Source organism: Oncorhynchus tshawytscha, linkage group LG04 (genome assembly GCF_018296145.1).
Source record: "Oncorhynchus tshawytscha isolate Ot180627B linkage group LG04, Otsh_v2.0, whole genome shotgun sequence".
In the NCBI taxonomy this organism is placed as follows: domain Eukaryota; kingdom Metazoa; phylum Chordata; class Actinopteri; order Salmoniformes; family Salmonidae; genus Oncorhynchus; species Oncorhynchus tshawytscha.
In genome coordinates this window covers 15875210-15902051 of record NC_056432.1, presented here as the reverse complement: position 1 = coordinate 15902051, position 26842 = coordinate 15875210, and the positions used below count along the sequence as shown (strand labels likewise).

The window sequence follows — 26842 nt, the reverse complement described above, 5'->3', positions numbered from 1 at the left end:
TCAATGTGCGGGGGTACAAGTTAGTTGACGAAATTTGTACATGTAGGTAGGCGTAAAGTGACTATGCAGATAATAAACCATATCAACATCTACATACTACCTCAGCCAGAGTAACCGGTGTCTGTATGTAGCCTCGCTACTTTTATAGCCTCGCTACTTTATAATGGCTGTCTTTTTACTGTTTTTTTTTAACGGTTTTATTTCTTTACTTACCTATTGTTCACCTAACACCTTTAGGTTAGGTTTGGTGTGTTAGGTGTATAAGACAGTAGTTTTTTGGAATTGTTAGTTAGATTACTTGTTCGTTATTACTGCATTGTCGGAACTAGAAGCACAAGCATTTCGCTACACTCGCATTAACATCTGCTAACCATGTGTATGTGACAAATAAAATTTGATTTGATTTGATTAGATTTTTTGCACTATTGGTTAGAGCCTGTAAGTAAGCATTTCATTGTAAGGTCTATATACACCTGTTGTATTCGGCACACGTGACAAATAAACTTTGATTTGAAACAGCGAGTACTACCAGTCCAGGTACTATGGCTTGGGGGAGTAGAAGCTGTTAAGGAGCCTTTTGGTCGTAGACTTGGCCCTCCAGTACCACTTGCCGTGCGGTAGTAGAGAGGACAGTTTATTACTTGGGTGACTGGAGTCTGACAATTTTTGGGCCCTGCCTCTGACAACACCTTGTATATAGGTCCTAAATGGCAGGAAATTTGGCTCCAGTGATGTACTGGGCCGTATGCACTACCCTCTGTAGTAGAGGTCGACCAATTAATCGGAATGGCTGATTAATTAGGGCCGATTTTTGGACACTGATTATTGCCGATTACATTGCACTCCACGAGGAGACTGCGTGGCAGGCTGACTACCTGTTATGCGAGTGCAGCAAGAAGCCAAGGTAAGGTGTTAGCTATCATTAAACTGATCTTGTAAAAAAAAAATCTTAACATAGTCACTAGTTAAACTAGTAATATCATCAACCATGTGTAGTTAACTAGCTTGCCCTGCGTTGCCTGTTAATTTATCATTGAATCACAGCCTACTTCAACAAACGGGTGATTTAACAACTGCATTCGTGAAAAAAATGCACTGTCGTTGCACCAATGTGTACCTAACCATAAACATCAATGCCTTTCTTAAAATCAATACACAAGTATATATTTTTAAATCTGCATATTTAGTTAATATTGCCTGCTAACATTAATTTATTTTAACTAGGGAAATTGTGTCACTTCTCTTGCGTTCTGTGCAAGCAGAGTCAGAGTATATGCAGCAGTTTGGGCCGCCTGGCTTGTTGCAAACTGTGTGAAGACCATTTCTTCCTAACAAACACCGTAATAAATTTTCCAGAATTGTACATAATTATGACATAACATTGATGGTTGTGCAATGTAACAGCAATATTTAGACTTAGGGATACCACCCGTTAGATAAAATACTTACTTCCGGCGCCGACAGAGATGGCCGCCTCGCTTCGCGTTCCTAGGAAACTATGCAGTTTTTTGTTTTTTTACGTGTTATTTCTTACACTAGTACCCCAGGTCATCTTAGGTTTCTTTACATACACCCGAGAAGAACTACTGAATATAAGATCAGCGTCAACTCACCATCAGTACGACCAAGAATATGTTTTTCGCGATGCGGATCCTGAGTTCTGCCTTACAACCAGTGTAACCGAGTGGATCACATGCAGCGACCAAAAAAAAAAAACGACTCAGAAAAAGAGGGAAACGAAGCGGTCTTCTGGTCAGACTCCGGAGACGGGCACATCGTGCACCACTCCCCAGCATTCTTCTTGCCAATGTCCAGTCTCTTGACAACAAGGTTGATGAAATCCGAGCAAGGGTAGCATTCCAGAGGGACATCAGAGACTGTAACGTTCTCTGCTTCACGGAAACATGGCTCACTGGAGAGACGCAATCCGAAGCGGTGCAGCCAGCGGGTTTCTCCACGCATCGCGCGGACAGAAACAAACATCTTTCTGGTAAGAAGAGGGGCGGGGGCGTATGCCTTATGGCCAACGTGACATGGTGTGATGAAGGAAACATACAGGAACTCAAATCCTTCTGTTCACCTGATTTAGAATTCCTCACAATCAAATGTAGACCGCATTATCTACCAAGAGAATTCTCTTCGATTATAATCACAGCCGTATATATCCCCCCCAAGCAGACACATCGATGGCTCTGAACGAACTTTATTTAACTCTCTGCAAACTGGAAACGATTTATCCGGAGGCTGCATTCATTGTAGCTGGGGATTTTAACAAGGCTAATCTGAAAACAAGACTCCCTAAATTTTATCAGCATATTGATTGCGCAACCAGGGGTGGAAAGACCCTGGATCATTGTTACTCTAACTTCCGCGACGCATATAAGGCCCTGCCCCGCCCCCTTTCGGAAAAGCTGACCACGACTCCATTTTGTTGATCCCTGCCTACAGACAGAAACTAAAACAAGAAGCTCCCACGCTGAGGTCTGTCCAACGCTGGTCCGACCAAGCTGACTCCACACTCCAAGACTGCTTCCATCACGTGGACTGGGAGATGTTTCGTATTGCGTCAGACAACAACATTGACGAATACGCTGATACGGTGTGCGAGTTCATTAGAACGTGCGTTGAAGATGTCGTTCCCATAGCAACGATTAAAACATTCCCTAACCAGAAACCGTGGATTGATGGCAGCATTCGTGTGAAACTGAAGGCACGAACCGCTGCTTTTAATCAGGGCAAGGTGTCTGGTAACATGACTGAATACAAACAGTGCAGCTATTCCCTCCGCAAGGCTATCAAACAAGCTAAGCGCCAGTACAGAGACAAAGTAGAATCTCAATTCAACGGCTCAGACACAAGAGGTATGTGGCAGGGTCTACAGTCAATCACGGACTACAGGAAGAAACCCAGCCCAGTCACGGACCAGGATGTCTTGCTCCCAGGCAGACTAAATAACTTTTTGCCCGCTTTGAGGACAATACAGTGCCACTGACACGGCCTGCAACGGAATCATGCGGTCTCTCCTTCACTGCAGCCGAAGTGAGTAAGACATTTAAACGTGTTAACCCTCGCAAGGCTGCAGGCCCAGACGGCATCCCCAGCCGCGCCCTCAGAGCATGCGCAGACCAGCTGGCCGGTGTGTTTACGGACATATTCAACCAATCCCTATACCAGTCTGCTGTTCCCACATGCTTCAAGAGGGCCACCATTGTTCCTGTTCCCAAGAAAGCTAAGGTAACTGAGCTAAACGACTACCGCCCGTAGCACTCACATCCGTCATCATGAAGTGCTTTGAGAGACTAGTCAAGGACCATATCACCTCCACCCTACCTGACACCCTTGACCCACTCCAATTTGCTTACCGCCCAAATAGGTCCACAGACGATGCAATCTCAACCACACTGCACACTGCCCTAACCCATCTGGACAAGAGGAATACCTATGTGAGAATGCTGTTCATCGACTACAGCTCGGCATTCAACACCATAGTACCCTCCAAGCTCGTCATCAAGCTCGAGACCCTGGGTCTCGACCCCGCCCTGTGCAACTGGGTACTGGACTTCCTGACGGGCCGCCCCCAGGTGGTGAGGGTAGGCAACAACATCTCCTCCCCGCTGATCCTCAACACTGGGGCCCCACAAGGGTGCGTTCTGAGCCCTCTCCTGTACTCCCTGTTCACCCACGACTGCGTGGCCATGCACGCCTCCAACTCAATCATCAAGTTTGCGGACGACACAACAGTGGTAGGCTTGATTACCAACAACGACGAGACGGCCTACAGGGAGGAGGGGAGGGCCCTCGGAGTGTGGTGTCAGGAAAATAACCTCACACTCAACGTCAACAAAACTAAGGAGATGATTGTGGACTTCAGGAAACAGCAGAGGGAACACCCCCATCCACATCGATGGAACAGTAGTGGAGAGGGTAGCAAGTTTTAAGTTCCTCGGCATACACATCACAGACAAACTGAATTGGTCCACTCACACAGACAGCATCGTGAGGAAGGCGCAGCAGCGCCTCTTCAACCTCAGGAGGCTGAAGAAATTCGGCTTGTCACCAAAAGCACTCACAAACTTCTACAGATGCACAATCGAGAGCATCCTGGCGGGCTGTATCACCGCCTGGTATGGCAACTGCACCGCCCTCAACCGTAAGGCTCTCCAGAGGGTAGTGAGGTCTGCACAACGCATCACCGGGGCAAACTACCTGCCCTCCAGGACACCTACACCACCCGATGCTACAGGAAGGCCATAAAGATCATCAAGGACATCAACCACCCGAGCCACTGCCTGTTCACCCCGCTGTCATCCAGAAGGCGAGGTCAGTACAGGTGCATCAAAGCTGGGACCGAGAGACTGAAAAACAGCTTCTATCTCAAGGCCATCAGACTGTTAAACAGCCACCACTAACATTGAGTGGCTACTGCCAACACACTGTCAATGACACTGACTCTACTCCAGCCACTTTAATCATGGGAATTGATGGGAAATGATGTAAATATATCACTAGCCACTTTAAACAATGCTACCTTATATAATGTTACTTACCCTACATTGTTCATCTCATATGCATACGTTGATACTGTACTCTATATCATCGACTGCATCCTTATGTAATACATGTATCACTAGCCACTTTAACTATGCCACTTGGTTTACATACTTATCTCATATGTATATACTGTACTCGATATCATCTACTGTATCTTGCCTATGCTGCTCTGTACCATCACTCATTCATATATCCTTATGTACATATTCTTTATCCCCTTACACTGTGTATGACAGTAGTTTTTTTTGGAATTGTTAGTTAGATTACTTGCTCGTTATTACTGCATTGTCGGAACTAGAAGCACAAGCATTTCGCTACACTCGCATTAACATCTGCTAACCATGTGTATGTGACAAATAAAATTTGATTTGATTTGATTTGGAACGGTTCCGTATTTCACTGAAAGTATAAACGTTCTGTTTTCGAAATGATAGTTTCCGTATTTGACCATATTACTGACCTAAGGCTCGTATTTCTGTGTATTATATTATAATTAAGTCTATGATTTGATAGAGCAGTCTGACTGAGCGGTGGTAGGCAGCAGCAGGCTCGTAAGCATTAATTCAAACAGCACTTTCCTACATTTGCCCGCCGCTCTTCGCTCTGCTGCAAACATTGCGCTGTTTATGACTTCAAGACTATCAACTCCCGAGACTAGGCTGGCAATACTAAAGTACCTATTAGAACATCCAATAGTCAAAGGTATATGAGATACAAATGGTGTAGAGAAAAATAGTCCAATAACTGCCACCTAAAACTTCTTACCTGGGAATATTGAAGACTCATGTGAAAAGGAATCATCAGCTTTCATATGTTCTGAGCAAGGAACTTAAACGTTAGCTTTTTTACATGGCACATATTGCACTTTTACTTTCTTCTCCAACACTTTGTTTTTGCATTATTTAAACCAAATTGAACATGTTTCATTATTTATTTGATTGATGTACAGTCGTGGCCAAAAGTTGAGAATGACAGATATACATTTTCAAAGTCTACATGATGACAATTTGCATATACTCCAGAATGATCAGATGAATTGCAATTCATTGCAAAGTCCCTCTTTGCCATGCAAATGAACTGAATCCATTTTCCCCCCCCACTGCATTTCAGCCCTGCCACAAAAGGACCAGCTAACATCATGTCAGTGATTCTCTCGTTAACACAGGTGTGATTGATGACGAGGACAAGGCTCGAGCTCACTCCATGCTGATTGAGTTCGAATAACAGACTGGAAGCTTCAAAAGGAGGGTGGTGCTTGGAATCGTTCTTCCACTGTCAACAATGGTTACCTGCAAGGAAACACGTGCAGTCATCATTGTTTTGCACAAAAAGGGCTTCACAGACAAGGATATTGCTGCCAGTAAGATTGCACCTAAATCAACCATTTATTGGATCATCAAGAACTTCAAGGAGAGCGGTTCAATTGTTGTGAAGGAGGCTTCAGGGCGCCAAAGAAAGTCCAGCAAGCGCCAGGACCATCTCATAAAGTTGATTCAGCTGTGGGATTGGGGCACCACCAGTACAGAGCTTGCTCAGGAATGGCAGCAGGCAGGTGTGAGTGCATCTGCACGCACAGTGAGGCGAAGACTGAGTATGGCCTGCTGTCAAGAAGGGCAGCAAAGAAGCCACTTCTCTCTTGGAAAAATATCAGGGACAGACTGATATTCTGCAAAAGGTACAGGGATTGGACTGCTGAGGACTGGGGTAAAGTCATTTTCTCTGATGAATCCCCTTTCCGATTGTTTGGGGAATCCGGAAAAAAGCTTGTCCGGAGAAGACAAGGTGAGCGCTACCATCAGTCCTGTGTCATGCCAACAGTAAAGCATCCTGACATCATTCATGTGTGGGGTTGCTTCTCAGCCAAGGGAGTGGGCTCACTCACAGTTTTGCCTAAGAACACAGCCATGAATAAAGAATGGTACCAACACATCTTCCGAGAGCAACTTCTCCCAACCATCCAGGAACAGTTTGGTGACGAACAATGTCTTTTCCAGCATGATGGAACACCTTGCCATAAGGCAAAAGTGATAACTAAGTGGCTCGGGGAACAAAACATTGATATTTTAATTGACAGCATGCCAGGGCAGATTGCAGAGGTCTTGAAAAACGAGGGTCAACACAGCAAATATTGACTCTTTGCATCAACTTCACGTAAATTGTCACTAAAAGCCTTTGACACTTGTGAAATGCTTGTAATTATACTTCTGTATTCCATAGTAACATCTGACAAATATCTAAACACTGAAGCAGCAAACTTTGTGTTAATACTGAATTGTTGTAATTATTACAAATATATAAAAAATTTAAAAATCTATCTGCCGATTAAATCGGTATGGGCCTTTTTCGGTCATCCAATATCGGTATTGAAAAATCATAAATCGGTCGACTACTCTGTAGCGCCTTACGGTCGGATGCCGAGCAGTTGCCATACCAGGCGGTGATGCAACCGGTCAGGATGCTCTTGATGGTGCAGCTGTAGAACTTTTTGGGAGGGAACCATGCCAAATCTTTTCAGTCTCCTGAGGGGGAAAAGGTGTTGTGTCCTCGTCACGACTGTCTTGGTGTGTTAACAATGATAGTTTGTTGGTGATGTGGACAACAAGGAACTTGAAGCTCTCAACCTGCTCCACTGCAGCCCCGTTTATGAGAATGGGGGCCTGTTCAGCCCTCCTTTTCCTGTAGTCCACAATCAGCTCCTTTGTCTTGTTCACATTGAGGGAGAAGTTGTTGTCCTGGCAGTGTGGCCTTCTCCCTATAGGCTACCTAATCATTGTTGGTGATCAGGCCTACCACTGATGTGTCATCAGCAAACTTAACGATTGTGTTGGAGTCGTGCTTGGCCACGCAGTCGTGGGTGAACAGGGAATACAGGAGGGGACTAAGCACGCACCCCTGAGGGGCCCCAGTGTTGAGGATCAGTGTGGCAGATGTGTTACCTACCCTTACCAACTGGGGGTGGCCCATCAGATAGTACAGGATCCAGTTGCAGAGGGAGTTGTTTAGTCCCAGGGTCCTTAGCTTCGTGATGATCTTTGTGGGCACTATGGTGTTGAACGGCGAGCTGTAGTCAATGAACAGCATTCTCATATAGGTGTTCCTTTTGTCCAGGTGGGAAAGGGCAGTGTGGAGTGTGATTGAAATTGTGTCATCTCTGGATCTGTTGGGGCGGTATGCGAATTGGAGTGGGTCTAGGGTTTCCGGGATGAAGGTGTTGATGTGAGTCATGACCAGCCTTTCAAAGCACTTCATGGTTACCAACATGAGTGCTATGGGGCGGTCGTCATTTAGGTAGGTCATCTTTGCTTTATTGGGCACAGGGACTATGGTGGTCTTTTTGAAACATGTGGTTATTACAGACTTGGTCAGGGAGAGCTTGAAAATGTCAGTTGGTCCGCGCATGCTCAGAGTACACTTCCTGGTAATCTGTCTGGCCCCGCAACCTTGTGAATGTTGACCTGTTTAAAAGGTCTTGCTCACATTGCTTACGGAGAGGGTGATCACACAGTCATCCGGATCATATCAAGCAGTATAGTCTTGAACACACCGCACATAGTCAACTATCAACTTTTAATTTCCAGCAAGGGACATTTGTTTTTTTACTCACATTAATCCACACAACATACATTGGCATAATTGTCACTAATTGACACTGGGGGAGGGTGAAGTCTTTAGAGCCCAGTCTGAATGTTGCCCCATATCCATCACAGTGCCCACACAGGAAACAAATATACAACCTTGTGGTTAATAATCAGATTCCCTGGAATAACACAAACCTACCCAGAGCTTTTGACCCATTTAAAATCAGTGGGCTATTAGAGTTCCAGGGGCTTTGCTCCTCCTCCAAAAATGACTAGTAATCATGTCCCATCTGATTTAATTGACAATGGGCTAATGAGGGAAGAACACCCTGAGGGTTGTTCTCTCGCTCTCAAACTCAGAGGAAGTGTTTCAGTGTAGTCATACGTTTGATTAGTCATAGTTAGGTAAAATATTCAGTTGCTAAATGTGTTTGTTCTGTGACAATGGAGAGTAAAAGGTCTGAAAAGGAATGATAAAAAATAAAATCCAAAACTATTGTAGAATGCCTGAAGATCCTGTGGAGGCCACAATGAGAAGCTCAGAAGTCTTGAAAACAGGATGCAGGAGATAAAAAGGCAGGCCAGTGTGGGTATGGAGGGGCATGACAGAACATTGCATAACATGCAGAAAAACTGTATGGAAATGCCTTATCAATGCAGTGTTTGACCAAATATGAACATTACCATTATTGCACTGATGTATGCATTTAGTTTGCAAGACAAAAACATAAGAATGTAGCTACAACCGAGAGGACTGTCAACCACCATCCAGGCATTTAGTTTTAGAGTGGTGTCTTGTGGCTTTTCAGCAGTGCGCATTGCAGCAATTTCAAAAGCTTAGGCCAAGGAAATTAGGCTACATTAATAAGGTTCTCATAGGCCCAAGCTAATTCTAATTGTTGGGATCACCACTCAGCAAATCTGTGTAATTACTGAGACTTTTTTTAAATTAAAGTGTGTATTGTTATAAAAAAATAAACTGTAGTATTTGGCTCTAAAGATAAGTGGCTGCGTCTCAGCAAAGGGATAGGTATGTAACTTTATCCTCGTGCAATTAGGAATTCCACCAGTGCCAACTTTCAAAAAGGCAATTAGGAAGCGTGGGTGCTCAATTAGCACTTCAGCAAGAGACATTGTCATGACCAACTGCTTATCTGGTGTTTTTTTTTTTTGTGGGGGGGGTTTAATGACTAAATCCTCTAATCTTCGTGGAAACAAAATCAGCAGCTTGTTTCGAGGTACCCTGTTTGTTTTAGCTCAGGCACTGGGCTGGCGTTCTCCGAAGTGGGGAGAGCGACATTAGGCCTCCTGACGTCTTCGTTATGCAGTTGTTTGTGTGAAACATTGATCCCACCGCTGCCGCTATTGTTTATGAATGAGCCTCTGTTGTACAGAGGCGTGAATGAGTCTGCTGCTGGTTGCGTTGCTCTCCCTCTCCATGGCATTCTACAAAGTGCTAAGTTAAGCACCTCTAAATGAACATGAGAATTAAAGACTATAGCTTCTGACAGTCTCCAGGGATGATGAACCTATGCTGCAAATACCAGGTCACCTCAGAAGTGGCCTTCTTATGATAACATTTTAGCAAGACATTCTCCAGTGAAGTAGGCCAGGTATTGTATTTCCTCATCACCAGCAATACTGGTAAAAATGTACGCTATTGGGCCTAGCCTACATGAGTTTTCAAATGTGTTTATTAAGATACCACACAATGGGTTGATTTAACCTCACCAAAACTGTGTTAAGTTCACTGACTCTTGGGCTATGCACCGTGTACTTGACTGCCTTTAGAATCAGACTACGTATCATCCATGGGACGGCACCACTGCTTCAGGCAGTCACCCTGCCAAGGCTCCAGTCGACAGCCCTCTGTCACAGTGGATCACTGCCACATGTGGAGGAGACCCGCATCTTAATTGGGTCATCATTTAAACTGTCCTCAAGAGTGGTCCATTAGGCTCCCAGGGAAGTAAGGGTATGCAGCTCTGAGTGTGACATTGTAAAGAGTCACCTATGGACTTGTGTGTAGATGGTGTGTGCATTCCAATTAGCGAACTAAAGCATTAGCTAAAATGTATTAGGGCCTCAACTATAATGTGTCAATGAAACTGCTATATTTCGCTCTGTAGTGGATCTGTGGTGATAGGCTTCATTGAAAATAAATATAAAATCACTCAATAAGAAAAATGACTTGATACGAAACTCTTTTGTTCTGGTATTTGGTGTTATATATGACAAGATGAGGTGGGGTAATTTGTAACCACTGGCACCGCATCTCACACCACATGCTAGTTTGCAGCAGCCAGGTCACCGCAGCTCAACCAACATATACCATATTAAGATATACAATACCAGATAAAGAAGAGGAACTTGTGTTGCATCAGACTCCAGTTGTGTGAAATGTCTCACATTGAGTCAGTGCAGTGGACTGATGAGTGGCTGGTTATTTAATTATATATATATATATATATATATATATATATATTTTTTTTTTTTAAAACACCTCACTCCAAATACAAGTTAGGAGCACCAGAAAATACCTATTTAAAAATATAATTTTTAATTGATAGACAGCCTTTATTGGGCCTATATCAATTAGTTACTTTTGAAGCAGGCTGTGCCCTAGAACCTAATATATAACTGTAAGTAGTACATCACTGGGGCTAAGCTGCCTGCCATCCAGGACCTCTACACCAGGCAGTGTCAGAGGAAGGTCCTAAAAATTGTCAAAGACCCATAGACTGTTCTCTCTACTACCACATGGCAAGCGGTAGCGGAGCACCAAGTCTAGGACAAAAAGACTTCAACAGCTTTTACCCCCAAGTCATAAGACTCCGGAACATGTAATCAAATGGCTACCCAGACTATTCGTATCATGCGTGTATCCCCTCAACCCCTCTTTTACACTGCTGCTACTACTCGGTTTATATATGTAGGTATGGTTATCACTTTAACCATACCTACATGCACATACTACCTCAATTAGCCCAACTAACCGGTGCCGGTATATAGCCTCGCTGTTATCCTTCACTGTTCTTTTATTTCTTTACTTATCTATTGTTCACCTAATACCTATTTTTTTAAACTTAAAATTGCACTGTTGGTTAGGGCCTGTAAGGAAGAATTTCACTGTAAGGTTGTATTCGGCGCACCTGACAAATAAACTTTGATTTGAAATACATTAGTTTATTAGGAAAGGTAAATTGTTAATATGAATACCTGACACAGAAATTAGTAAGTCATTTGTGGAATATTAGGTTTCTATATTATGTAAAAATAACTATTTTCCTATTTAGATACATTACATAGAAAAAAATTTAAATGTCAGGTTTGTGATGGGAACGCATTTTATATTCATGTCTATGATCATTGGTCTCCGGAAGAACAAGCTATACCTTTTGTTTTCTTTCTGTGCCCCCAAATGTTTGCATATGCTGGTAAATGTACCAGGTTGTTAGCTAGCCAGCCAGCCAATGAGGTAACATGACTGAACAAAGTATAAACAAACAGTTAACTACACACAAGTAGTTTTAGAACAGCACGCATGGTTTATGAATATATTGAATCTGCACTTTTTTTTCTAGTGCACTAAGAAAAAATAATGAAACAGCAAAGCCTTATCATTACAACAATTATAAAATCTGAGATTTTCCTTCCTAGTCTCACAGTACACCCAAAATAAAACTCCTGGTCGCACAGCAAATATGTAGTAAAATAAAAATTGGTTGCACTTTAGAGCCCTATATATCTGACATATTAAAAAAAGACTGGGCTGATGGAAACAAGAAATGTCAGTACAATTTAATAAAATGTCGACAGAATGTCCTTCAATATGGTGGGATCTTTTAGTTAATTAGGCGAGAAATGGCATTGGGTATGCCTTAATGCTCAAATATTGATATAATAACCATCATATTAAGGTAAACTTGGAGTCATGTGAAGATATGTTGTCAGGTCCTCCCACTAAAGATAAAATAAATTATGAGTCACTTCACAGGGTGATGAAAGTCCACAGTGATGAGCATGATGCTCCTTTCCAATAGAGGAAATTATTTTGGGGACACGATGATCAGCTGCCATTTGACAAATCAAAATTCTCACTTTTATCCTAATAATTCCCGATGTAGGCTAGCCTACCGGTACTATTTGAGAGCTGTTGGCTAGAACATATGTGCCAAGACCAGAGTGCATATATGCTATTTAACACAACAGTTTGTGACAAAACTAAAATAGGTAGTGTTGAAAATGCAATGGAAACACATTGAACTTTAGATTTTTATTCAGGACATAACTTACGCAACAAAAGTACCTTCTATGCACTAAATCATCGCGCAATGCTTTATATCCGCAACAATTCAGTTTGGTGGAAACACACCACTGGTGGGAAAGTGCATGTTTTCTTTATGCAGATTTTAGAATAAGTGCATGAAAATCTGTCACCAATTGGATGGAAACCTAGCCATTGTGGAAAACAGGGGGAGGGGAATTAAAATCAGTCCCCTTCATTACATCTTTGCTACTGCCTGGTGCCCCAGCAGAAAGGGATGTGAAGGAAACAGGAGGAGAATCCACTGACTCATTGAGCTAAACATTTATTTCTTCAGCTAAAAAGGTGGCCAATCTGACAGGGAGATATGTAACTCCTAAAATAAGAGGTGATTTCACACTCCAGACCCAGTTATTTCCGTATCTCACAGAGGCCAGAAATGATAAAGCTCAGCACTTCACTAATGAGACTGACAAAAGCGAGTGCCACACACACACTACAAAGATATATAGGCTAATATGATTGTGTAGGGAAACCCAATATGTTTAATCCCCCACAATGGATAGTCCTACTGCAGCAACACTGACACAAAAGCCTGCAGCAGCAGACATTGGCTACCCTTACTCAGGAGCGGGATGTGAGAGGAATTATTATTCCATTAGAAAACATTTCCATTGAATATGGTTATGACCACATGATTGTGTGGTTAAAAAAGAAAACCCTAATTTGTGGCCAGAACAATTGAATATCAAAACATTTATTGACAAGTGCTCGATAGATTTTAAATCTGCCACACCTGCCGCATTACAATGATTCTGGGAATTACAGTATCAGTCAAAAGTTCAGACACACCTACTCAAGGTTTTTTCCTTACTGTACTATTTTCTACATTGTAGAAAAGTGAAGACATCAAACTATGAAATAACACATATGGAATCATGTAGTAATATGTTTTTTTAAAGTGTTAAACAAACCAAACTATATTTTCTATTTGAGATTATTCAAAGTAGCCACCCTTGCCTTGATGACAGCTTTGCACACTCAGCATTCTCTCAACCGGCTACACCTGGAATGCTTTTCCAACGGTCTTGAAGGAGTTACCACATTTTCCTTCACTCTACAGTCCAACTCATCTCAAACCATCTCAATTGGGTTGAGGTTGGGTGATTGTGGAGGCCAGGTCACCTGATGCAGCATTCCATCACTCTCCTTGGTCAAATAGCTCTTACACGGCCTGGAGGTGTGTTGGGTCATTGTCCTGTTGAAAAACAAATGATAGTCCCACTAAGCGCAAACCAGATGGGACGGCATACCGCCGCAGAATGCTGTGGTAGCCATACTGGTTAAGTGTGCCTTGAATTCTAAATAAATCACTGACTGTCACCAGAAAAGCACCTCCACACCATCACCCCTCTGCCTCCATGCTTCACAGTGGGAACCAAACATGCGGAGATCATCCGTTCATCTACTCTGCGTCTCCCAAAGACAAATTTGGACTCATCCGACCAAAGGACAGATTTCCCCCGTCTAATGTCCACTACTCTTGTTTATTGGCCCAAGTATGCATCTTCTTATTAGTGTCCTTTAGTAGAGGTATCTCTGCAGCAATTTGACCATGAAGGCCTGATTCACACAGTCTCCTCTGAACAGTTGATGTTGAGATATGTCTGTTGCTTGAACTCTAAAGCATTTATTTGGGCTGCAATTTCTGAGGCTGGTATCTAATGAACTTATCCTCTGCAGCAAAGATAACGCTGGGTCTTCCTTTCCTGTGGCAGTCCTCATGAGAGCCAGTTATCATAGCACTTGATGGTTTTTGCGACTACATTTGAAAAAAAAATGTCAAAGTTCTTGAAATGTTCCAGATTGACTGACCTCCATGTCTTACATTAATGATGGACTGTTGTTTCTCTTTGCTTATTTGAGCCATCTTCTGTATACCATCCCTACCGTAGCTTGTCACAACACAACTGACTCGAACGCATTAAGGAAAGAAATTCCACAAATTAACAAGGCACACCTGTTTATTGAAATGCATTCCAGGTGAAGCTGGTTGAGAGAATGCCAAGCGTGTGCAAAGCTGTCATCGTGGCTCGCTACTTTGAAGAATTTCAACTATAGTTTGATTTGTTTAACACTTTTTTGGTTACTACCGGATTCCATGCATGTAATTTCATAGTTTTGGTGTCTTCACTATTATTCTAAAATGTAGAAAATTGTTTTTTTTTTTAAATAAAAACCCCTTGAATGAGTAGGTGTCCAAACTTTTGACTGGTACTATATATTGCATTGATAATTGTATACAAACAAACTGGCTGAGTTGGGAGAATAATCTAACCTGTAGGTATGCAAATATTTCTCTACATTATGAGATATGGAAATTGTTTTCAGGACAGGTTCATGCATTATTCACTACATGGCTAGATTGATGATCAACAGCCTGAACCCCCTCATTCAATGTGACTGCCTACCTGTCATTTGGGGCATGTTATAAAACTGCAGTAGTCAATAATTTGAATAGATACTAGAGCACTGGTGGTGGATGCATCAGGAAGGAAATATACCCAGGACGGTTCAATAAAACCCTCTTTTAGATTGTTAGCTAGGTGTCAATGAACAATAGAACAATTTGAGTGAATATGAAAAGTCCTTACTGGTTAGTGGGCGGCGCTGAGAGCGGGAAGACCACCTCCTCTTCCTCGTATTCTGGTCCATCCTGCATCTCGCTTTCATCCACAGTGCTGAGTCCTCCGTAGCCTGTGGGCAGCAGAGGTGGTGGTGGTAGTGGGGGGAAGACACTGGGCCCGTCTGGACCCGCCGAGGTGGGTGATATCCGGCTGCCGGGCCCCTCTGAGGTGGGGGAGTAGCACACACCGCCAATGGTCCCTGAGCTTGTTCCTTGACAAATTGCGTGTCCACCACCACCATTCCCTGTAGCGGACAAGACTGGTCCGGTAATATCTCCTCCAGATACGGGGTAAATCATACTCATATCAGGGAGGGCGTCCGGGGAGGTGTTCGACTGGTAGCGGGAGTTTGGTGCTGATCGCTGGCCAAAATCAGTGACCCGCACTCTGGTCTGATTGGGATAAAACGGAAAATGGGCCGTCTCGGGGCCTCCGCCGCCCGCCACCCCTGTCGAGACAGAGCCCGTGTCCTCACTACTGACCTCCGCAGCTATCATTTTAAGGAAAATGTGTAGAGGGGAATATGTCAAGAAGGGAACCTGCCCTCCCCCTCTAGTCTTGAAGCACTCCTTCACTGTTCGGGTTATTAAAAACACCACCAAAGTTTATTGGAAAACAACACGTTTAGTCAGCTAGCTTAGCTAACGTTAATCACTAGCAAAACGCTACTGTAGCTAGCGAACACCGCTCACTTACTAGCTAACTAACGTTAGCTACTGCAGAGACACTTGATGAGTTCTGGCTAAGTCTTCATTGTTTCATGAATTTAAAGTTCAGTGAGAATTGATGTTTTGAAAATAACGTTTAAATACCTTAAAGGAGAAGCAGATGTCGTATTTATTTCCTTTTTTCCTTGTCCTGCCTGCTCCTTCAGCAGCCCACTTGTCAGGGAGTGTTGTTTTATTGTCACTGCCTGTGTTAAATCCCGTATTTTTGCTTTTGTTGTTTTGCTCCTACGGAGTTCGCAAACGGTCTCCTCTGTCACCTGAGCCTCTGGTGGACTTAATTTACCCAATGTAGCCCAGCAGGTGAGAAAATTACAGCAATTCTTTCTTGCGTAACTTCTCTTTTCTTTTCTTTCTCGATTACGGGGCTGATGGCTTGCTGCCGCCGATGTTCGCTCCCTCCCTCTCTCTCTCCCTCTCCCTCTTCTCGCTTGGCGCGTGCTAGCTCACGCGCAGGCCCAGCCAAGCGAGTACCGAGTAAAACCACGACACGAGCTTCACCCATGATATCTGGCATTGTATCCTATCGGTGGTCAAGAAATCTGAAAGAGGTAGTTGTACTATTCAATTCTACTCTATTATATTCCGTTTTTAATCTAGAATAGAATAGTGTATTGTTTTCAGGAGGAAATTATTTTCCACACGCTTATATCAAACAAACCAACCAACCAACATAGGCAATAATTAAGCAATAAGGCCCGAGTGGGTGTGGTATATGGCCAATATACCACTGCTAAGGGCTGTTCTTCGCACGACGCAACGCGGATTATCACAAACCCCCGAGGTACCTTATCGCTATTATAAACTGTTTACCAATGTAATTAGAGCAGTAAAAATAAGTGTTTTGTCATACCTCTGATATACCACGGCTGTGAGTCAACCAGCATTCAGGACTCGAACCACCCAGTTTATAAATGAAATGTAGGCCTACTGGTATTTTTATTTTTATTTAACCCTTATTTCACAAGGTAAATGGACTGAGAACACATTCTCATTTACAGCAACGACCTGGGGAATAGTTACAGGGGAGAGGAGGGGAAGCCTAGTCTTTTCAATAAGACACATTTTGTCAGAAGTATCCCCCCAAATCTATAAATGATTAATATCTAGAAATCTAGAAATGATTCATATATTTATATTTATTATTATTGTTATTATTACCTTCTGATTTGAAACACAACCAAGCTAGCACATTTGGTTCATTGGAAGTTGTGGGAACGTACGTTTTTGGATTCTCATTGGTTCTGGGAACGAAGCCATACATCTCCTGATCGATAAAACAGAATGTTTTTTTAAACGTTCTGAGAACAAAAGTAAAAATGTAGCCTCTTATGGGAACTTTCATTTTTAGGTTGCAGGGAGTTTGAGAATGTTTTACTATGGTTTCTTTCCTGGGAAGTTTTATTAACGTTCTGATAATTTTTAATATATTATTTGAAGATAATTAAATAGCATTCTCAGAACATTCTCTAAATGTTGTATTTATATTTTTGTATTTATTAACGATCCCCATTAGCTGCTGCCAAGGCAGCAGATACTCCTCCTGGGGTCCAGCAACATTAAGGAAGTTATATACACAATTTAAAATATTACAACACATTACATTTTATAACCCTTTACCCAATACATGTAGTGTGTTCCCTCAGGCCACTACTCCACTATCACATATTTACAATACAACATCCATGTGTACATGTGTGTAGATTGTGTCTTATCATGTGTATGTGTGTCTGTGCGTGTGTGCGTGTGTGTGTGTGTGTGTGTGTCTCCTCACAGTCCCCGCTATTCCATAAGTTGTATTTTTTTCAGTTTTTTTTTTACATCTGATTCTACGGCTTGCATCAGTTACCTGATGTGGAATAGATTTCCTTGTAGCCATGGCTCTATGGTAGTACTGTGCGCCTCCCATAGTCTGGACTTGAGGATTGTGAAGAGACCTTTGGTAGCATATCTTGTTGTTCCCAAACTTTTTATAGTCCCGTACCCCTTCAAACATTCAACCTCCAGCTGGGTACCCCTTCTAGCACCAGGTTCAGCGCACTCTCAAATGTTGCTTTTTGCCATCATTGTAAGCCTGCCACACACACACTATATGATACATTTATTAAACATAAGAATGAGTGTGAGTTTTTGTCACAACCTGGCTTGTGGGAGGTGACAACAAGCTCTTATAGGACAGGGCACAAATAATAATCAATCATTTTGCTGTTTATTTGGCCATCTTACATATAAAACTTTATTTGTTCATCGAAAATTTTGAATAACTCACCTCAGGTAAATGAGAAGGGTGTGCTTGAAAGGATACACATAACTCTGCAATGGTGGGTTGTATTGGAGAGAGTCTCAGTCTTAAATCATTTTCCACACACAGTCTGTGCCTGTATTTAGTTTTCATGCTATTGAGTGCCGAGAATCCACTCTTACATAGGTACGTGGTTGCAAAGGGCATCCGTGTCTTAACAGTGCGACGTGCCAAGGCAGGATACTCTGAGCGCAGCCCAATCCAGAAATCTGGCAGTGGCTTCTGATTAAATTACATTTTACTGAACTACTTGTTGCAATTTCGATGAGGCTCTCTTGTTCAGATATCGGTAAGTGGACTTGAGGCAGGGCATGAAAGGGATAACGAATCCAGTTGTTTGTGTCATCCGTTTCGGGAAAGTACCTGCGTAACTGCGCACCCAATTCACTCAGGTGCTTTGCTATATCACCTTTGACATTGTCCGTAAGATTGAGTTCATTTGCACACAAAAAAAATCATGTAATGATGGATAGTCCTGTGTGTTGTGCTTGTTAATGCCGACAGAGAAGAGCTCCAACTTCTTAATCATAGCCTCAATTTTGTCCCGCACATTGAGTAAATCTTATTTTTTCTCAATTTCCGCCTGAATGACGTGCCCAAGGTAAATTGCCTGTTGCTCAGGCCCTGAAGCCAGGATATATATATAATTGGTACCACTGGAAAGAAAACAATTTGAGGTTTGTAGAAATGTTAAAATAACACAGGAGAATATAACAAAATAGATATGGTAGCAGAAAATCCATAGAAAAAAATCTACCAGATTTTCTTTGTTGAGAGACCATCTTCTTAGAATGTCAAGTGTAAGGTCATATTGAAAATTAGCTCCCTGGATGCAATTCCTATGACTTCCACAGGTTGTCAGCAGTCTCTGTTCAATGTTTCAGGCTTGTAACTTCAAAAACGAATAAGAAATATCAGTTTTAGTACAGGGACACAGTCTTAGAAATTTGTGTTTGCGCGCGCCATGAAGACAGGACGCACCTGCCAAAATTGGTTTCCTATTGAACATACCTCGTTCTCTAAGAAATATTACAGTTTGATTACATTTTAGGGTATCTGTGGAGTAAATACAAACTTATTTTGATTTGTGGAAACAAAGTTTAGGGTAGATTTTTGGATTCCTTTCTCTGCATGTTGTACGAGTGGATTACTCAACTCGATGGCGCCAACTAAACAGACTTTTTGGGATATAAAGAAAGATTTATCTAACAAAACGACACTTCATGTTTTAGCTGGGACCCTTTGGATGACAAATCAGAGGAAAATATTCAAAAAGTGAATATTTAATCGCTATTTGTGAATTTATGAAAGTTGTGCCGGTGGAAAAATATTTTGATGTGGGGCGCCGTCCTCAAACAATCGCATGGCATGTTTTTGCTGTAATAGTTACTGTAAATCGGAAAGTGCAGTTAGATTAACAATAACTTAAGCTTTCAACCGATATAAGACACTTATATGTACCTACATTTTTAATATCCATAATTTTAAGATTAATTTATTTGAATTGCGCTCCCTCCAGTTTCACCGCTAGCGGGACACCTATTCCTAAAAGGATAAAGTTGCTGAGAGTCCCCGTAATCCTAGATTCAGATCATTCAGGCGAGAAAAAATCATCACCCAGATAGGCCAGTCATGTGAGAAACTCGTCATCATGTCAGACATGTGTACCCAAGTGGCGTCGGGAGCAACTGCTTGCATGCGCGTTACCACTCCACTTCGTCTTCCTGCCATGGCTTTTGCGCCATCAGTAGTACAGATACCAACACATCTTGACCACCAAAGTCCATTTGATGTCACAAAGCTGTCCAGTACTTAAAAAAATATCCTTTACTTTTGTCCTGGTTTGCAGAAGAGGATGTCTTCCTTACTTGACCCCATAAACAGAGTGGACATACACCAGGAGCTGTGCCAGATCTGTTGACTCATCCAGCTGTAACACATAGAATTCACTGACTTGTATGCGGAGCAGGAATTGTTTCAAAACATCTCCTGCCATGTCACTGATGCGACGTGAAACAGTTTGATGAAGGCATTGTTTGTATAGTTTTTTTTGTTGCTTTTTCCCCAAGCATTGTCCCTGCCATATCCGCGGCAGCAGGAAGAATGAAGTCCTCCACAATAGTATGGGACTTGTCTGTCCTAGCCACTCGGTAGCTCACCATATAAGACACTTCTAGCCCGTCTTATTAATGGTGTCTGTTGCTTTTATACATGTCTTACTACTTGAAGGTCGTCTTTATTCTCCCTCCAAAAACTCCCGTGGCTTATTTTTCAAATGTGCATGTGTTGTTTCTAAATGTCTGCACAAGATAGTACTTTTGCACATATAACACACTGTGGCTGAGGAAAGGCAATACTCCCAATATAAGTGAACCCCAAATCAATGTAGTTCTCATCAAATGTGCGCCTCTTCAATGGTCCAACGTCCCTGTCTGTTGTTCGGTGCTTTCCCGGGTAAGGGGGCAGTAGCTCTTCGGCTGCATCAGATTCACAACTGTCAGTGTCCATGCTAGCTGGGCTAACAACAAATGTAGAATTACTGATGCTAGCTTTGCATGTGTTCGTGGAAGCAGAACAGCTTGTGTCGTCGAGAGGTGCATGTGTAGTACTGCTGGTAGTTTTCGAGCAAACTGAATGAGCAGCAGCTACGTTTGGCTACATACGGACCGTTAGTGGAATTCCCACGAGAGAGTAACGGTTAATGTGATTGGACGTTCTTTATTTGACTAGGCTACCTGTATTTGACATTGTGTTGTTATTTCGCTGAACACTAGATGATTAATTTCATTTTTGGCAGTGAAACGAGGCTACTCAGGCGAGAATAAAACCTCACCCAAATGTATAGCCCCGATGGAAAATATAGATGGACTGTTTGAAAATCTGAAGAATTTTAATTTTTTTGAAAAACATTTTTTAAATGTATTATAAAAAAGTGAATCACATTTTTATTTGACGTACTCCCGACGGCATTGCGCGAACCCCTGGGGGTAGTCATTGTCTCCTCCACTTTGAGCCATGAGAGATGTACACGCATGTTATTAACATTAGCTCTCTGTGTGCATTTAAGGGCCAGCCTTGCTTCCCTGTTCTGAGCCATTTGTAATTTCCCGAGGTCCCTCTTCATGGCACCAGACCATACGACTGAACAGTAGTTCTGGTGCGACAAAACTAGAGCCTGTATGACCTGACTGGTTGATAGTGTTGTTAAAAAGGCAGAGCAGTGCTTTATTATGGACATACTTCTCCCCATCTTAGCTACTGTTGTATCAACATGTTTTGACCATGACCGTTTACAATCCAGCTTTACTCCAAGCAGTTTAATCACTTCAACTTGCTCGATTTCCACATTATTGATTACAAGATTTAATTGAGGTTTAGGGTTTAGTGAATGATTTGTCTCAAATACAATGCCTTAGTTTTTGAAATATTTAGGACTAACTTATTCTTTGCCACCCATTCTGAAACTAACTTCAGCTTTTTGTTAAGTGTTGCAGTGATTTCACTCACTGTAGTAGCTGATGTGTATAGTGTTGAGTCATCCGCATACACAGACACACAGGCTTTACTCAAAGGCCAGTGGAATGTCATTAGTAAAGACTGAAAAAAGTAAGGTACCTAGACAGCTGCCCTGGGGAATTCCTGATTCTACATGGATTATGCTGAAGAGGCTTCCATTAAAGAATGCCCTCTGTGTTCTGTTAGACAGGTAACTCTTTTTCCACAATATAGCAGGGGTTGTACATAACACATACATTTTTCCAACAGCAGACTATGATCGATAATGTCAAAAGCCACACTGAAGTCTAACAAAACAGCCCCCACAATCTTTTCATCGTCAGTTTTTCTCAGCCAAACATCAGTCATCAAGTGCCATGCTTGTTTAATGTCCTTCCCTATAAGCATGCTGAAAGTCTGGTTGTCAATTTGTTTACAGTAAAATAGCATTGTATCTGGTCAAACACAACTTTTTCAAAAAGTTTACTAAGGGTTGGTAACAGGCCGATTGGTCTGCTACTTGAGCCAGTAAAGGGGGCGTTTACTATTATTGTGTAGCAGAATTACTTTAGCTTCCTTCCAGTCCTGAGGGCACACTTTCTAGTAGGCTTAGATTGAAGATATGGCAAATAGGAGTGGCACTATCGTCCACTATTACCCTCAGTAATTTTCCATCCAAGTTTTCACTTCTTCCACATTCACTTTACAGAAGAAAAAATTGCAATGCTTGTCTTTCATAGTTTGATCAGTTATAGTTTGATGTGTATTGTCAGCATTTGTTGCTGGCATGTCATGTCTAAGTTTGCTAAGAAATCATTAAAAGTAATTGTCAATATCAGTGGGTTTTGTGATGATTCAATGAATGATGGAGCTGAGTTTGCCTTTTTGCCCAACATTTCATTTAAGGTTCTGCAAAGCTTTTTACTATCATTCTTTATGTAATTTATCTTTGTTTCAAAGTAAAGTTTCTTCTTTTTATTCAGTTTAGTCACATGACTTTTCATTTGCAGACCTGCACAAGTCTCCTAGCCAGTTATGGAGGACTAAAAGTCTGCTGAACGTTCAATGCCAAGATTTCGGGAGGGCACAGGGACAGATATTATGGGGTGTTTGTTGGTGTCAAGCAGAGACCCAATCAGTTCTTTAAAAAAAAAAAGTCAACTTTTTATTCAGGAACTGAGACATTTCTCACCATTGAACTGCCCAAATACAATGGCCAGAGAAGGGGATGGAGAAATCCACCCATTCCTACCCCTCACACAATTAGTTCAATCTTTTACAGGCCCACGAGAAGTAGGATAGCATACACCCTGTGCTCCCAGTGATAGGTCCAGACCTCCCACAGCAGGCAATGCCCTGTCAGATCCAGAGAGGGAAAGGAGCCGAACTCAATGATGACGCCATTGCTGGAGTCAGCGTAGTTGGAGTCAGCACAACCGTCGCAGTCACAGGCAGTCCTAGTGATGAAGGCTCAGGTACAGTACCAGTGCAGCGAAGCTATTCCTTATGTCAATCTGCTCTGAATCTCTTGCAGACACTGAATCCTCTTAGCAGCATGCTGCTGCCTTCAGTTTCCACAACTTGTGACATGGGACCTGCGATGATTGGAACAATCCTCTTGCTGATCTCCATCTACTACACTACAAGCTGGAGGAGGAGAAGCAGATGGAGACAACTTCGTTGGCAGACAAGTTCCAGGTAGCACAGGCCATTCGGATAGGGACAGATGCCAAGGAAGGGATACATCCATCAGGCCCGAGCGGCGACCAGCCAAAGGTGTTGAGAACAAGAAAGTTACAAATACGTTTTCCCCATAAGTTTGTGCAGAATTGAAATTTGCTTTCTAAGGATAGCCACCTCATTTCTTTAATCCTCTGCAAGCAAACAATTGCCGCATTGGAACTCTGGATTGTCAACCCTGTCCCGGACAAGAGCGTAATTAACACAGCTTTTACAGCGCTGGAAGTGTTTGTTAGCTATTCCAGGTGAAGCGGGCTCCATTGCAACCTTGCTGGGTAGTTGGTAGCAGGTGTTAACACAAACATGAAAAAAAATAAAGTTTATAAACAACTGGCCAAACAGCAAGTCGAGGCACAGGAGGCATCTGAGTTTTAACAGAAATTAAGGTTATTTGGAGGTTTTTGAGTAACTTCCTTAAAACTTTCACTGAATGTTTCAATAAGACTTTTAAATGCACTGCTTTAATAACTGTTTTGAACTCGAAGCACAGATAGGACACATGGAAATTAATTTGCTTAGGCATTAGTATGCAAACACGTATTTTTTGTGACACAGCGTCAGTGAGATGAAAAGCTATGGGCCCTGTTTCAGAAAACGGGTTTCGTGAAAACTCAGTGGACTCACAGTTGAAGGAAACTCTGGGGTTTCGGTTTCAGAAAGCAAATTCAGATGAACTCCGAGACAGTGTTACTATGGCAACATATTCTGTGAAGTTAACCTGCTCGCTGGCAGGTTGTCTTCAACTAACCCAGAGTTTCTCCTCTTTAGCTGAAGCCTGCAGACTGAAGAAGGTGTCAGACATGGCGTGTCCTTTTCTTGAAGGGCCAGTTGATATTGAAGCACAAATACTCCGCAGAGTAATGTGACTCTTGCACTGAAGCGTTTACTGTACACATTTGTGGTGTTCCCAAATCACAGACCCACAAGACTCAAAGAGTTCTAGGTATCAGTCTAAGCAATAATTTATTTAGTATGACGCTTTGGGACTTGAAGCACTAATCAGTTAATTTGATATATTTTAGGGTTTCCCTGTGTGATTGGCTGCATAGATGGTACTCATATTCCCACCACAGCTCCTTCAGTAAATGAAGTAGATTATGTGAATAGGAAGTCTTTCCACATCATTAATGTGCAGGTCGGCCTCAATAGTAGCCTTAAGTATTCCAAATGAAATATACTTCACAATACAGCTACTACAACTAATTAGTGTTCTGCACTGTGAAGGTCATATGTGATACAGCCTATATCATCAACAATGTGGAAGCAAAGTGGCCTGGGTATGACTGGCACATGTTTGTGAGTGTACACTGACCACTAGATTTGTCCATGGTGAGTTTTACATCTGTATCCTATTATAATCAATATTTTGTTTCCTCCTATTGCAACTGAAAATGTAAACTTGTATGATCATAGGAGAGTTTGATGGTTACCTGCTCAGTGACAGAGGGTACCCCTGTCAGCCCTTTTTGCTGACCTCTTACCCTGATCCTATCCCGCAGCAACGTTATAACTTGGCTCACTGCAGGACACGAGCCAGGGTAGAGATGACCATTGGGATGCTCAAGGCCCAGTTCCAGTTCCTTCGTAGGGTCACCCCACTAGCCTGTTCAACCTCTCTTTCGTGTAGTCTGAGATACCCAAAGATTGGAAAGCAGCTCCTCTTCAAAGGGGGGGGACACTCTTGACCCAAACTGCTACAGACCTAGATCTATCATACCCTGCCTTTCTAAGGTCTTCGAAAGCCAAGTCAACAAACAGATTACCGACCATTTCGAATCCCACCATACCTTCTCCGCTATGCAATCTGGTTTCAGAGCTGGTCATGGGTGCACCTCAGCCACGCTCAAGGTCCTAAACGATATCTTAACCGCCATCGATAAGAAACAATACTGTGCAGCTGTATCCATTGACCTGGCCAAGGCTTTCGACTGTCAATCACCACATCCTCATCAGCAGACTCTATAGCCTTGGTTTCTCAAATGATTACCTCGCCTGGTTCACCAACTATTTCTCTGATAGAGTTCAGGGTGTCAAATCGGAGGGCCTGTTGTCCGGGCCTCTATCAGTCTCTGGGGGTGCCACAGGGTTCAATTCTTGGACCGACTCTTCTCTGTATACATCAATGATATCGCTCTTGCTGCTGGTGAGTCTCTGATCCACCTCTACGCAGACGACACCATTCTGTATACTTCTGGCCCTTCTTTGGACTCTGTTAACAACCCTCCAGACAAGCTTCAATGCCATACAACTCTCCTTGCGTGGCCTCCAATTGCTCTTAAACACAAGTAAAACTAAATGCATGCTCTTCAACCGATCGCTGCCTGCACCTGCCCGCCCGTCCAACATCACTACTCTGGACGGTTCTGTCTTAGAATATGTGGACAACTACAAATACCTAGGTGTCTGGTTAGACTAAATGCTCCTTCCAGACTCAAACATCTCCAATCCAATCCTATTTTGCAACAAAGCCTCCTTCACTCATGCTGCCAAACATACCCTTGTAGAACTGACCATCCTACCGATCCTCGACATCATTTACAAAATAGCCTCCAATACCCTACTCAATAAATTGGATGCAGTCTATCACAGTGTCATCCGTTTTGTCACCAAAGCCCCATATACTACCCACCACTGCAACCTGTACGCTCTCGTTGGCTGGCCCTCGCTTCATACTCGTCGCCATACCCACTGGCTCCAGGTCATCTACAAGACCCTGCTAGGTAAGTCCCCCCTTATCTCACCTCGCTGGTCACCATAGTAGCACCCACCTGTAGCATGCGCTCCAGCAGGTAAATCACTCTGGTCACCCCCAAAACCAATTCTTACTTTGGCCGCCTCGCCTTCCAGTTCTCTGCTGCCAATGACTGGAACGAACTGCAAAAATCTCTGAAACTGGAAACACTTATCCCCCTCACTAGCTTTAAGCACCAGCTGTCAGAGCAGCTCACAGAACCTCTACATAGCCCAAACTACTACCTCTCCCCTACTGTATTTATTTAGCTCCTTTGCACCCCCATTATTTCTCTCTACTTTGCACATTCTTCCACTGCAAATCTACCATTCCAGTGTTTATTTTTTTACTTAATATTGTGTTTACGTCACCACCATGGCCTTTTTTTGCCTTTACCTCCTCATTTGCTCACATTGTATATCGACTCAATTTTTCTACTGTATGTTTTTTTTACTCCATGTGTGTGTTTTACTCCATGTGTAACTCTGTTGTTGTGTGTCAAACTGCTTTGCTTTATCTTGGCCAGGTCGCAATTGTAAATGTGAACTTGTTCTCAACTTGCTTACCTGGTTAAATAAAGGTGAAATAAAATAATACATTTAAAAAAGGGCATGTGACATGTGTGACTCTCCACAACATTAGAGAACAATGTCCTACTCAATCAGTGAATGATCCTGACCATCCCGCTGACGCACGAGCAGTCAGAGGCACAATATCCTGCCATCATTTCTGATTGACCCATCACCTCCCCAGTGTCAAATAAAGA

The 26842-nt window shown here is 42.6% G+C and overlaps 1 protein-coding gene across 8 annotated transcripts in view; it reads right to left on the bottom strand.

Annotated features, from left to right (window-relative positions):
• The window catches only part of LOC112247269 (ras GTPase-activating protein 1), a 49329-nt gene extending 33054 nt beyond the window's left edge, over nt 1–16275 (bottom strand). The window contains exons 1-2 of one of the 8 annotated variants that reach the window (XM_024415988.2): nt 15896–16273; nt 15051–15657 (exon numbers count right to left, since the gene is read on the bottom strand). In XM_024415988.2, coding sequence (XP_024271756.1) covers nt 15051–15580 — 530 coding nt within the window. In that variant the 5' untranslated portion in view covers nt 15581–15657; nt 15896–16273. Of the gene's footprint in view, nt 1–15050 lie in introns of all 8 variants that reach the window. The other 7 variants (XM_042320363.1, XM_024416012.2, XM_042320364.1 and 4 more) reach the window with 7 other exon arrangements.
• Between the last annotated feature and the right edge of the window lie 10567 nt (nt 16276–26842).